At 43.5% G+C, this 14,422-nt stretch overlaps 1 protein-coding gene across 1 annotated transcript in view; it reads right to left on the reverse strand.

Moving 5' to 3' along the window:
* The window catches only part of LOC145391260 (uncharacterized), an 87,488-nt gene that overhangs the window by 16,675 nt on the left and 56,391 nt on the right, over nt 1-14,422 (reverse strand). The window contains exon 2 of the mRNA XM_080265935.1: nt 6,046-6,171. Within this exon, the coding sequence (XP_080122061.1) occupies nt 6,046-6,171 (126 nt within the window). The remainder of the gene's footprint in view (nt 1-6,045; nt 6,172-14,422) is intronic.

A 14,422-nucleotide genomic window follows, 5' to 3' on the forward strand; every position in this document is an offset into this window, starting at 1 on the left:
GTAGCAGTTTTGCTGTGCGGACCAGCTGATCGTCTGCCGCACGCTGCCGCCTCTTCTCCTCTGCCTTCGTCGTCGCCATATTATTTACTGTGTCATTTTACACGTAGGTACAGTTACACTACAACTGTCACACCTACACCGTGTATTACATACACCACGCTACACAACAATTAGTTGTCAGTGTAAATGTAGCGAATTTTCGCTCAGTTTGACCTGAGTACAGGATTTTCACCGTCGTCACGGAGTTTTTCCCTCAAACTTGCTTCTATTAACGTAAATACGAGTTTTTTTCGCTCACTGGCGACTGTGACTTTCTCCTGTAGCAGGATAGCACACACACCACAGTGTGAATCTTGTGTGAATGACTTAGGATGTGTACATATATATATATATATATATATATATATATATATATATATATATCCACAAATTTTTTCCCATAGGGAAAAAATTTAATTTTGTAGGGGCGTAATGTCACGAATCAATTCGCGACATTTCCCTTTTGTGAGAAGCCACGAATTATTAGTGGTAAACTCATTGTGTATCGCTCAGTTAACCGTTTCTCTCTCCATTTCGGAGTATACTTTTCAAAACATTCGTCACTTTCAAAAGTGACCGATTTAATGCACGTCACTAAGTGCTCTACTGAGCGATACAATTGTTTCTTTATTGTTCGCCCCTGCTTGCCTCAACCGTTAGCCACGCCTTCTTCCGGTGGCTTGTGCGTCCTGCCTATACATCATTTGAATTCAGTCTAGTTGCTGCTTTGACGGAGAGAGGTCCTGTGCTCCAGAAGTGCGAGAGAAGAGGTCGCTAGCACCCAGACTCCACTGAGACAGTTATCCAGTACTTCCATCCTTAGTTCAGCTTCGGGTGATACAAAGCATTCATCGACTATAGTATTTCCTTTTTGTATTTTGTAGTCTTAAGAGTTTAGTTAAGGTGTTTTTTTTTCCCTAGGCGTAAGTATTTAGCTTTTGTGTGAGTGAGTGAGTGCGGTCTCATTGATTTGATTTGAAATGTAACGTTAAATTTATTTTTGTAATCAATAAATTTAACTTCTTTTTCTTGAGCTTAATGTAAAGTAAAATCTTGTTTCATTTCTCCAAATTAAGCTTATTTTCCATATAGCTCCTAGCTTGCATAAACGTTTGCTTTCATAACTGGTACTTAGACCAGTCTTGTTGTATTAACTTAATATCCGTTGTGCCACCTAGGAGTTTAAGCATCGGCAAGAACCTGATGTTAGTATTAGTTATTTATTGTCAGGGGAGAAGTAACTTTCTCCAGAGGCTAACAGTACTAATTCAGCATTTGTTAGTAATTAGTCTCTGCTGTGTACTGTTGAGAAAGTTTTTAAATTCTCGTTCTCAGAGAATTGTGCACAAGCCAGCGTAAAGTAATCATTGCTTGATGTAGCAAGACAATCATTGTCTCTGCTCTTCAATATTATTGAATATTAATATCAATTAAATAATATTTAAGCATTTATTTTAAAAACATTGTGATATTATAAAAACCCCGTGACAACCCTGTCTAACTCTCTTTATCTTGTTCCAGAACACTTTCTTACATTCCCTCCACTTTACAGTTAAGTTCCTTCCAAAGTCTTCATCCAATCTCTTCTTACTCTCTCTCACTAATCTTTTCATCTCTCTTCTTCTTCTCCATATATAACTCTCTCTTCCGCATCTCAACTTCCCCCATGCCCCTGCTTCCTATTCAATCAATATATGCTTTCTTCTTTTGCAACACAGCAGTGAGTAGGGCCTGTGGAATATGACAAAACACAAGAATAAGTTTCAAAACAAGCCTGAGGACAGTAAATCACCCAGGGGGATGAGGGTGGGTTAATGGAACGTGGGAAGTTTGAGGGGAAGAGCGGGGGAAGTCGTTGAGGCATTCAGTAGGAGATGGGTGGATGTGGTGTGTTTGCAGGAAGTCCGGTACAGGGGTGGATCAGCCAGAAAGATTGTTGGGAAGGACTGTTGCTATAAGTTGTTTTGGCAGGGGGGGACAGATGGATATGGAGGTGTTGGTGTGATGGTTGCGGAGAAATGGATGGAATATGTTATGAATGTTATGAGAGTAAGAGATAAGATATTAGTAGTGAAAATTCTGTTCGGTAGAAAGATAGCTGTCATTATATTGGCATATGCTCCACAGGCAGGATTGGATGAAGCAAAGAAAGATAGATTTTGGGATAATTTAATACGTGTAGTGGGTGGTATAAGGGATGATGAGATAGTGGTTTTGGGAGGGGACTTAAATGGTCATGTAGGTGAAGCAGCACAAGGTTATGAAGGAGTGCATGAGGGATGTGCATATGGCATAAAGGATACTCGAGTCTGGGGAGGCAACGGACATGATTGTGTGCAACATATACTTTAGGAAAAGAGACAGTAGGTTAATTACGTATGAGTCTGGGGGAAATAGCAGTCAGATAGATTATTTTCTGGTTAGGAGGGCTGATAGGAGGTTAGTGAGGGATGTTAAAGTTACAGAAAGTGAGGAGTGTGTGCAGCAGCACAAACTATTAATTTGTGATATGGTGCTTAAAGAACGAGTGATAAAAAAAGAGGACTTATGTACCTAGGAGGAAAATATGGAAGCTGAAAAACCAGGTAGTAAGGGATGCCTTCTATAGCGAGTTGAGGAGAGTGGTGGCTGAGCAGGGAGCTGTAGACAGAGGCGTTAATGAACAGTACGGAGACCTCAAGAACAATCTCTTGAGAGTTACTGATGTAACATGCAGTTGGACAAGAGGACCACCAAGACATAAAGTAACTTGGTGGTGGGATGAGGGTGTAGAAGCTGCAGTTAAGGAGAAAAGAAGGCTTTTCCGGGAATGGAAGAAGGGTGGTAGCAAAGAGGAATATTTGGCTGCCAAGCGTAGGGCTAGAAGAGAGGTATACAGGGCAAAGTCTGAGTCACAGAGACCCTTACTTGATAACCTAAATCATGGGGAAAGGAAAAATATGATATTTAGGGTGGCAGGTCAGGTGAAGAGAGATAATTGGGATACTATAGGTGGGCAGTGTGTGAAGAATGATGAAGGAAGGGTAGTGGTGAACAGCGAGGATATTAAAGATGCTCTGAGAGAGCATTATAACCGGTTGTTGAATGAGGAGTTTGACTGGGACAGGGAAGGTTTGGAGCCAGCAGATCCAGTGTCTGGCCCTTGGCCTTTGATTGATACTGCTACTGTGAGTGAGGCAATAGGCAGGATGAGGGTGGGGAAGGCAGCAGGTGTGTCTGGGTTGACTGCCGAAATGCTGAAGGCCTCAGGCGATATAGGAGTGAGGTTAGTCACTGACCTGATAAATAGGATTATTTATGAGTGTGTTGTCCCAGATGATTGGCTGAAGAGTGTAAATGTGTATAAAGGGAAGGGTGATGCCCTGGAAAGAGGAAATTATAGAGGTATAAAGCTTTTAGATCAGATAATGAAGGTAATGGAGAGAATTTTAGAAGGTATGATTAGAGAGAGTGAATATTGATGAGATGCAGTTTGGGTTTATGCCAGGTAGGGGGACCACTGATGCCATATTCATTGTTCGACAGCTTCAGGAAAAATATATGGGTAAGAAAAGGGATCTGTATTTTGTTTTATGTTGATTTGGAAAAGGCCTTTGACAGAGTCCCTAGAGAGGTGGTGAAGTGGGCAATGAGAAAGCTTGGCTTGGAGGAGTGGCTGGTTAGGGTGGTTGTGGCTATGTATGTGGGTGCTCACATCCAGGTAAGAGTGAATGGAGATTTGAGTGACGAGTTTTCCATGGATGTTAGTGAGCATCAGGGGTCAGTTTTGAGTCCCATGTTGTTTATCATGGTACTTGAAGCCCTGTCACATGACTTTAGAAACGGACTCCCATGGGAGTTGTTGTATGCTGATGATTTGGTGTTGATTGCAGAGAGCGAAAAGGAGGAGGAGGAAAGGTTTAGGAAGTGGAGAGATGGTATGGGGCACAAGGGCTTAAGGGTAAAATGCAGATAAAACAAAAGTGATGATATCTAGGGTTGGTGGTGGTACTGTTAAAGACGGGGGAGAGTGGCCATGTACAGTTTGCCACAAGGGCTTGGGAAATAATTCCATCTTGTGCAGTGTTTGTGATAAATGGGTGCATAGGAGATGTAGTGGTATCAGAGGTAGACTGCAAGATAATGCTGATTTTATGTGTACAGCATGTCGGGGAGAGCAGGTGGAGAATGTCCGACATGAAAGGATTGAACTTCCTGGTAAATCTCTTGAGTGTGTGGAAGAGTTTTGTTATTTGGAAGACATGTTGTGTGCTGGAGGTGGGGCTGGAGCTAGCTCTGTGGCTAGGGTGAGAAGTGGTTGAAAGAAGTTCAGGGAGCTCATGCCTCTACTGATATTGAGAGGACTCTCCCTACGTGCTAAGGGGTCTTTGTATGCAGCATGTGTTAGGAGTGTAATGCTGTATGGTAGTGAGACCTGGGCAGTGAAGGAGGAGGATATTTGTCGGCTCAGACGTACAGAAATGACAATGATTAGGTGGATGTGTAGTGCGTCCCTGCGTCCAAGGTCTGGGAGGGCTGGGTTTACGATGGAAGAGTTGAGAGGTAGGATGGGACTGAAGTGTATTGGTGTTGTGATGAGGAGAGGTAGATTGAGATGGTTTGGACATGCGGTGAGGATGGGGGATGATAATTGGGTGAGGAAGGTGAGGTGGTAATATTAGGGGTGGGGTTATGAGGGGTAGACCGAGAAAGACACGGGATGAGGTCATTAAGTGTGACCTCTGGGTTAAGGGACTGAACAGGGGGGCTGCAATGGATCGTGCAGCATGAAGAGCCGCCATTAGGTGACCAAGGCCGATGCATGCAAGCATGTTGGAGCCTTTAAAAATGAAACGATGAAACAAAACTTGTCTCATCTCTTCATTCCACCATGCTTCTTAGTCACTGAGGCTATATTCTGGAAATTCAGAGCTATTTTACACTGGATACTCCTGTATTTTCACACTCTAAGCACACATACATACACAGACATGAATATATATATATATATATATGTAGAGAGAGAGAGAGAGAGAGAGATCTATATATATATATATATGTTTCCTGTACACCAGGAAACCATTTACCACGCCAGGTGGTAACCATATAACCAAATTATGGCGCCTGGTGGTTTAGCGGGCAATTAAGGGACTCCAATCAGACTGAGTCTGTGTAGGTTTATATCCAAGGGGTGGCTGGGGTTTATTGCTCATGTAATGCCACTCAGGATGAGTGAAGCTGGTCACTCACTTTAAATGTCACGACCAACTTGCCTAGCCCCAGGCTCCTATGATCCTCATGGGGCAACACTGGATTAGATGATGGAAGATTGGAAAAAGCTTTTGGTACTTCTCTTCAAATTGTTGTTAATGAAATGAATTAATGTCATCATCCAAAGCCAAATTCCCCTGCTCAAAAAGACTGGGCAATCAACCACACAGCACTCTGATCAAAGTAAGGACATGAATCACAGGAGAAAGAAAGCACCCTCCAAAGCCAAATTCCCCTGCTCACACAGACTGGGTAATCAACCACACAGCACTCTGACCACTGTAAGGACATGAATCACAGGAGAAAGCCCCTTGGTGCAATCTTTGCCAACCTGTATTGTCGGAGTACAAAGTGCCTTGCAACCTAAGCGCTGGGTCACAGTGTAATCATACATTATCCTTTTGCTACTACAACAAGGGAAGTTCCACTACTCATTGTTGAACTTTTGACTGCCTTTCACAAAACAGAATACATAGAAGTAAGGAGCACATTATTATTTCTCCATCCTCAGGGATACATCAGTTTATATTCTTTACATATCAATGTATCTCTCTCTCCTTATAGCAAGATGCCTTAATCCCAGAAAGGGTGGCCACAAACAAATCGCCTCCATGCATATCAACACATTGGTGTTTATTATAATGAATCTTTTTGCTTGTACATTCTTATATCTAATACTGTAAATACTGTACACACACACACACACAAAATGCATGCAAAAGAGCAAAGAAAGATCAAAGAAAAATGAATGCTTACGAGAACAATACTTTCTCCTTTGGTGTGGCGCGTGCGAGGTGCTGGCTGGAGTATAGGTAGAGGCCTGTGCCTGTCAAGGCGTTGAGCAGGCACGCATTGGTCAGTGAGATGTACTGTGGCACAACCCTGCACACAAATAATGATGTTATATGGAACAGTAACGTACACTTAATACTTCTGCTAAAAAGAGAAATGTCATGTTACATTGTGTTGTACAGTGAAACCCTATTAGTGACTCAATGTGAGAAGTAACAAATGCCTGTATTACCAGTAAACATTACAAAAGCTGTTTAGTGTAACCAATCCTGATGGATAAGCTATGTACAGGACATAAGTATTGTATTAGTCTCAGCCCTGACTTTGGCTATTGTACAGCACTTGGTAAATGTAAGTGAATTCTCCAGCTAGGAGTGCTGTGCAAGGACTGCTTCACCTTATGCCACTCCCATGGTAGTACTTCCTGGGTTGATGGTAACCATCCACCTACTACCATTTAGGTGGGCTAACAGGTGCTACACCTTGTCCAAAGGTGACCTAAGACTATGTGGGGCACGGGCATTCATCATCCCTGAGCCAGACACTTGTTCTGTTTTCAAACCACAATTCCTTACACAGGCTATATCACCTTTTCTTAGTAATATTTACACCATAAATTAATTATTAAAATACATTAACTTAATCTACACAGCACCTTTACAAAAGAACTGTAAAACAGCTTCTGTGCAGAATGCCATAAAAAAGAAAAGAAAAAAAGAAAAGAGAGGAAATTGATGATTTTGGAAAAAACATGAATGCAAATTACAGCAGGATCTCGCCAATAACGACTTCGACAATAATGTTTTCGGCAATAACGGTAAGTTAGAACAATTACCCAGTTTCTATAACAACATTTGGATTCACCTGAATAACAGTTATTTGACAGATGCCAAGTTGTACTAGAAATATGTCCATAATAAGATGAGGAATAAAACAGACAAACAAGAAGAGATGAAGGAAATTGCTGAAAATGTGAGCAGTAGCGCGGAGGAGATGGAGGATCCTCCCCTCACCACATCCCCTGACTCACCTGCCGCTGTCCCCTCCACCTCCACTGCCCCACCTGACTCACCAGCTGCCTCCCCCTCCACCTCCATAGCCCCACCTGACTCACCTACTCCACCTGGTATACCTGCAACCCCCAGCATAATTACTGTTGCCGTATTCTGGAAGAAATATAACATTCAACAGGCCATAAATTTCTTCGTCAAAGCCTGGAATAATACAACATTGGCAACCACTAAACAACCGTGGTCGGCATTCCTGACACAACTCAAGTCTGCTGAGACGGAGATAAAGCAGCCATCAGAATAAATGACTAATGACTGGACTTGTAAATCAAATTTCAAGAAAATGCCAGAAACAGTATCACAACTGAGTGAATGCCCACCATCAGTCACTCATCACTCGCTTTCTTTCACAACGCCGGCCAGTCGAGGAAGAACAACAGAGAGGGGTTGATTAGACACTGACACAGGGGACTTTCCTGAAGATTTTGACTCTGTGGGGTTTGATAAAGTGTTGACGGAAGTTGGTGACCTTGGCACGAAAAGCAGGAGTGGGGACGAGGCCAGTGAGGGATCACGGGGTACACCACAGTAGCCTTCACGCACAGGCCTCAAAACAATCGTCACATCAAACACATTAACTTGTTTAAGGAGAGTTTTATATTACTCATGACAGTTTAACAACATCTTATTATTTCAGCTAAAAAATAGTGATAGGAGGGTCCAAATGGGAAAAATGGGTAAAAATCGTGGCGTGAAGGCACCAAGAAACACATTATACATGTATTTTAATGTCACGCAAATAATGTTTTCGCTAATAACAGCGTTTTTCTGTCACCGGTTAGACATTATTGACGAGATCCTACTGTACTATGAAAACAGGAAACTATTCTGGAAAGAGGTGCAAAAATTTAGAAGAGAAAGTGCCAAAATGTAGAGGAGAAAGCAAGTGTGAAAGTGTGACAGATGAAAGTGGAAGAATACAATACAGTATTAAACAATGTAACTGAAATATGAAGCATATGAAAAAATTATTTTCAACAACTGATAAATGGGAAATGTGCAAACACAGCAGCTATAAAAAAGATTGGATTTGGCAGTGTGCTGAGAAGGAACGTAGTACAGTGCCAGGAAACATGACACTGGCAGAAGCGAAGAATGCTGTGAAGCAGCAGAAAAATGGGAAAGCAGCAGGCATTGATGAGGTGTATGCAGAGATGACAAAGTTTAATGAAGAGAGTGCAAAGAAGTGTTTGTCGGAGATATGTAAGAAAGCTTGAATGAGTGAAACCGTACTAGCAGAATGGAAAAAAGCCGTGACTGTATCCCTGTACAAGAAAAAAGGTGAGTGGAGTGAGTGCAAAAATTATCATGGCAAAAATCTCTTGTATGCTGTAGGAGAGGTATATGGAAGAATTATTATACTGGGGGTAGGGGGGTTTTCAAGAATACTCCCCCAGTATCCCTGCTTGTCGTAAAAGGCAACTAAAAGGGTTGGTGGAGGGTTAGTGCCCCTCCCCGGAAAACAACTAACTAAAAAAACAAACAAGAAGCCTCGGACAATGACTGACCAAACGATGACGACCCAGGACCGGACAAAGGACTTGGTAATGAGTACATGGAATGTAAGAGGAGCGAATGATGAGGTGAAAGAGAGAGAGATTGTCCAGGTGCTTGAGGGTGCGAAAGTGGATGTATGTGGAATAACTGAAACAAAATGGAGAGGAGAAAGTGTGAGAGAATGGGAGTATGGATGGGGTATATGTGCAGGAGTAGATGAGAATGAGAGGGCAAAGGAAGGAGTGTGTATAGTTGTGAGTAAAAGATGGAAGAAGAGCATAAGACAGTATGGATCAGTTGGGTCAAGGATTGTGTGGGTAAAGTTGAAAGTTGGAATACAAATGTGGGCAATTGTGTGTGTATATGCGCCAACGCAAGATCATGCTAGAAGAGAGAGAGAAGAGTTCTGGACAAATGTGGAAGTGTGCATGGAAAAGTTTGGAAGGAATGAGAGAGTGTTTTTGATTGGTGATATGAATGGTAAAGTTGGTAATGTGAAGGTGGATGGAATAGTTGGTGAGTGGGGTGTGCCTGCTGAGATAGATGAGAATGGGAGTGCGTTAGTGGACATTTGTGCTGGGAGGGGGTTGGTGATAGCCAATACCCTCTTCAGGCATAAAATGATCCACAGGTATACATGGCGAGTGATGAGAAGGGTGGGTGGTGAACTGAATGAAAGGAAGGCAATGATTGATTATGTGTGTGTGGATGAAAGGATGCGAAGATGTGTAAAGGATGCAAGAGTGTATAGAGGTTGGGGGAGTGGACTTTCTGACCACTACTTGGTGGTGGCCAGAATTAGGATCCAAGTAAGATGGAAGAATAGAAGAAGGGAAAGAAGAGAGGAAGGAGTAGTTGCAAGGACAGTGGAAAGGTTACAAGAGGATGAGAAAAAGGCAGAGTATAAGAGAGAAGTGGAGGAACGATTGGGCAAATATGAATTGGAGCAGATGGGAGACGTGGAAGGTGTGTGTAAGATATTTACAGAAGAAATATGTGCAGCATGTGATGTGGTGTGTGGAAGGAAGAGAAGACGGAGGGGGTGCAAGGAACAGCGTGGTGGACTGAAGAGGTGAAACAGGCAGTGGCACAAAAGAAGAAAGCATACAATGAATGGATGAGAAATAGGGGCGTGGAAGAAGTTGAGAGGCGGATGAGAGAGTTATATGTGGAAAGGAAGAGAGAGGTGAAAAGATTAGTAAGAGAGAGTAAGAAGAGAGTGGATGAGGAATTTGGAAGGAATTTGAGTGTAAAGTGGAGGGACTGTAAGAAAATGTTCTGGAGAGAAGTGAAAAGAGTAAGACAGGGTGGAAGTGAAGTTAGCAGGGGAGTGAAAGATAAAAATGGTAGATTACTAGTGGAGAAGGGAGAAAAAGTGAGCAGATGGAGAGAACACTTTAAGGAATTGTTGAACGTAGAGGATGGAAGTAATGCGAGTATAAGTGGCTGGGGAATGGCTGGGAGAAGGAGGGAGGTGAGAAGACAGGAAGAAATCAGTAGGATAGAAGTTGTGGAAGCAATGAAGAATGTTAAATCGGGGAAAGCCCCAGGAATTGAGGGAGTGTGTGGCGAAATGCTGAAGCATGGGGGAGAGATAGTAGTAGAATGGATATGGAAGATGTGCAGATTGGCCTGGGAGGAAGGTAGAGTCCCGGAGGATTGGAAGTCAGGTATAATTATTCCCTTGTACAAAGGAAAGGGGGAAAAAGAAATGTGTGGTAATCATAGGGGCATTTGTCTTCTTAGTATAATAGGAAAAGTGTATGGTAGGATACTTATAGACAGAGTTAGAGAAAGAACAGAAAAATTAGTTGGAGAAGAACAGGGAGGCTTTAGGAAGGGAAGAGGTTGTGTAGATCAGATATTCATTCTTAGATCTTTAGTGGAAAAGTTTCTAGAGAAGGGAAAGAAGTTGTATGCGGCTTTCATGGATTTGGAGAAAGCATATGACAGGGTGGATAGACAAGGATTGTGGAAAGTGTTAAGAATATATGGAGTAGATGGGAAGTTGTTGAATGCTGTGAAGAGTATGTACAATGGTGCGAAGGCTGCAGTGCGTGTGGATGGTGAACTAAGTGAATTTTTCTCTTTGAGAGTTGGTTTGAAACAGGGATGTGTCATGTCTCCATGGTTGTTCAATCTGTACATGGATGGGGTAATAAAAGAGGTACAAGGTAGGGTAGTGGATGTTGGAGTGGCCCTGGTGAGAGAGGATAGTGTTTGGAAACTCCCTGTACTGTTGTTTGCAGATGATACTGTGTTGTTGAGTGAAGACGAAGGGGAGCTGCAAGGTTTGGTGGATGAGTTTGAGAGAGTGTGTAAGAAACGGAACCTAAAGGTGAATGTAGGGAAGAGTAAAGTAATGGTCTTTGAGAGAGGTGAAGTTAGTGAATGTACAGTGAGGTTGGATGGTGAGGAATTGGAAAATGTGAGTACGTTTAAGTATTTGGGTAGTGTGATGAGTAAGGATGGAGGTTTGGAGGGTGAAGTGCTTGAAAGGGTACAGCAGGGAAGAAAGGTTGCTGGTTCCTTGAAAGCAGTGATAAGAAACAGGGAAGTGAGCATGGAAGTGAAAAAGTTACTACATGACAGTATTGTGATACCAACTCTAACGTACGGAAGTGAAGCTTGGACATTGTTGGAAGGACACAAGTCAAGAGTGAGAGCAGTGGAAATGAGTTATTTAAGAGGAGCCTGTGGAGTCACGTGGAGAGACAGGCTGACGAATGAGGATATAAAGGAGCGTTGTGGTGTGGATGTGGATGTGATAGGAAGCGTTATGAGGAACACACTGAGGTGGTTTGGCCATGTGGAGAGGATGGAGGGTGAAAGACTGACGAAGAGAGTGTATGTGAGTGAGGTGGAGGGGGGAAGAGGGAGGGGGAGGCTGAGGATGACATGGAGGGATGGGGTGGAGAGGTATATGAGAGAGGGGGGTGTGAGTTGGGAGTAGGGCAGTGAAATGGTGGGGGACAGGGCGACTTGGAGGCGATTTGTTTGTGGCCACCCCAAACGGGATTGAGGCGTCTGGCAATAGATAGATAGATAGATTATGCAGAGAGTGAGGGACATATCAGAATGCCTGGTGAATGACAAACTTTGCTACTTTGGCAGTACACTGTACAGTTCTGGTTGAGCAGCAGCCAGAGCTACATCTCCTCCCCAGTTTGCCATGCCTACCACAGAGACCCAGACATCCTCCAGGACCCCACTAATCCTTCCCCACCCACCATCACCTCGGAGAAGGTGAAGTGGTACAACTTCAAGGTGGGTTATGGCTGCATCATGAGGATGGACAACCAGCAGGACATATTTGTCCATCACAATGCCATCAAAAAGCCAAACTCCAGGAAGACTGGAAAATCCTTGGCAGTGGGGGAGAGAGTGGAATTTACACTCAGTAGGAGTAAGGGGCCAGAGGTTGCCACTGTCACTGGCCCTTCAGGCAGCCAAGTGGAGGGATCTAGCCAAACCCCCGATCAATGCAAACACCTACATCGATGCACAACTGATGAGGATAATACCATCTAGGCCTGGATATTTGCATGCATGCAATCTGCAATTACAATTGCACAAGAAGACCGGGCAGCCCCTATCAAATTAATCCCTGTGCTGCTCCACCACAACCACTCTATCTCCATCCCTGAAGAGGCAGTCAGTGTTGTTAACCTTGCTCCTCAGCCTCCTCTGCCCTATCCTGCTCCACTTCCACTGCAGGATGACCAGCCTCTTCCTTGCCCTAACACCACAGAGGTCACTGAAAGGGAATAATGTCCTGCCTCTCCTCCAGCTTCACAGATGCTGCTCTACCACCATGAAAGAAGAGAAAGAAGCAGAAACCAATACCTGCCACCACCTCTTCATTGCCACCAACACCAGAACAGTGCCAACAAGACCCTGCCGATGCCTTGCACCACATCTCATCATGATACCACCTACGGACACCATGACCAGTGCTTACATCTCTTCCCTCACGGACCACGAGCTGGAAGCCCCAAGACCACTGCCTCTACAACAACGAGCTTCATTCCTTCATAGACACAACCATCCGTGCCTACAGGAAGAACAAGATGACACCCGACAACGAATGCTACATCTAATGGGCAGCAAGCTCCTTCCACATGAAGCCACAATGCTACTGTATATTACAATAAGATTTCTCCCTCCTTTAACTCCAATATCCCACCACTAACTGGGCTATTTACAGGGCCTGGTTCCCTCACAGAAGGGGAAACTAAAAAACAACAATTTAACAGCAGCAGAGAATGTGCAGATCAAATATTGGCAATGAGACAGACAGTGGTGGCCTATGAGAGGGACAATTTTTGGCTTTTATGGATCTGGAAAATGCATAAGACAGTAAACAGAGGGATCAGGAAAAGTCTTATAAGCGGCTAAGTGCCGCTAAGGCCTTTTGTGTTGGTGGTCAAGCATGCGTAAAGATAGGTGGGCATCTAAGTGAATGGTTTAAGATCAGTGTTGGTGTCAGATAAGGGCATGTGATGCTCCCATGGTTGTTATTAATCATATGGATGGAGATATGAAAGAGATAAAAACATGGACCATGGAAAGAGGGATGGCATTGGTAATGAAAAGTAAAGGATGGAGTATCTCAAATCTGATGTATGAAGTTGATGCAGTCCTGCTTGCAGATAGTCTGGTAGACTGGTGCAGTTTTGGAAATGTCTGTATGCATTGTGGCTTGAAAGTACATGCAGAATGGAGAGACTTAAATTTGGTGAGTTTAGGTACTTGGATGGAGTGATTGAAAAGACAGGTGAATGTGCAAAGGATGTTGAAAGTAGAGAGACACAGGGGAGGAAAGTGGCTGGTGCTATGTGAGTGATGTGAGAAGACAGGATAGGATAAGGAATATCTTGATTCATGGAATATGCAGAATAAGGAATTCTGTGAACACCAGAGTTAAAGACAGTGTGCTTAGACAGTATGGGCATGTGGAAAGAATGGATGTGAATAGAGTGGAGCAATGGGTAGCTACTGTATATCTGAATGAATCTGAAGGTCAGAGAAGGCATGGTAGGCCTAGAAGAAGGTGGATATATTGTGTCTGGTAAATGGGTATGTGACGACCAAGGACTGGCCAAAGGACTTGGTTCGGATAATGACATAGAATGTAAGGGTTGCAAATGAGGGGGTTAAAGAGAGAGAGAGATTGTCAAGGTACTTGAGGGTGCAAAAGTGGACATATGTGGATTGACAAAGACAAAATGGAATGGTGAGAGTGTGAGAGAGTAGAAGCATGGATGGGGTATACTGTATGTGCGAGAGTAGATGACAATGAGAGGGAAAAAGAGGGTGTATGTATTATTCTCTGCAGAGAAGGAAGGAGAATATAAGAGAGTATGGATCAGTTGGTTCAGGGATTGTGTGGGCAAGACTGAAAGCAGGATTACAAACGTGGATGACTGTGTGTGTGTATGCGCCAACACGAGACCGTGCAAGTAAAGTGAAACAGGAGTTCTGGACAAATGTGGAGGCATGCATGGAAAAGTTTGAAAGGAATGAGTGTTTTGATTGGAGATATGAATGGAAAATTAGGGTATGTGAAGGTGGATGGAGTCGTTGGTGAGCGGGGCGTGCCTGCAGAAGTGCATGAGAATGGCAGTGCTCTAGTGGAAGGGGTTGGTGATAGAGCCAATACCCTCTTTAAGCACAAAATGATCCACAGGTAAAGGTGACAAGTGACGAAGTAATGAGAAGGGTGGGTGGTGAACTGAATGAATGGAAGGCAACGACTGATTATGTGTGTGTGG

This window comes from Coenobita brevimanus, chromosome 17, assembly GCF_032717465.1.
Source record: "Coenobita brevimanus isolate Jiangsu-jjx chromosome 17, ASM3271746v2, whole genome shotgun sequence".
Classification (NCBI taxonomy): Eukaryota; Metazoa; Arthropoda; class Malacostraca; order Decapoda; family Coenobitidae; genus Coenobita; species Coenobita brevimanus.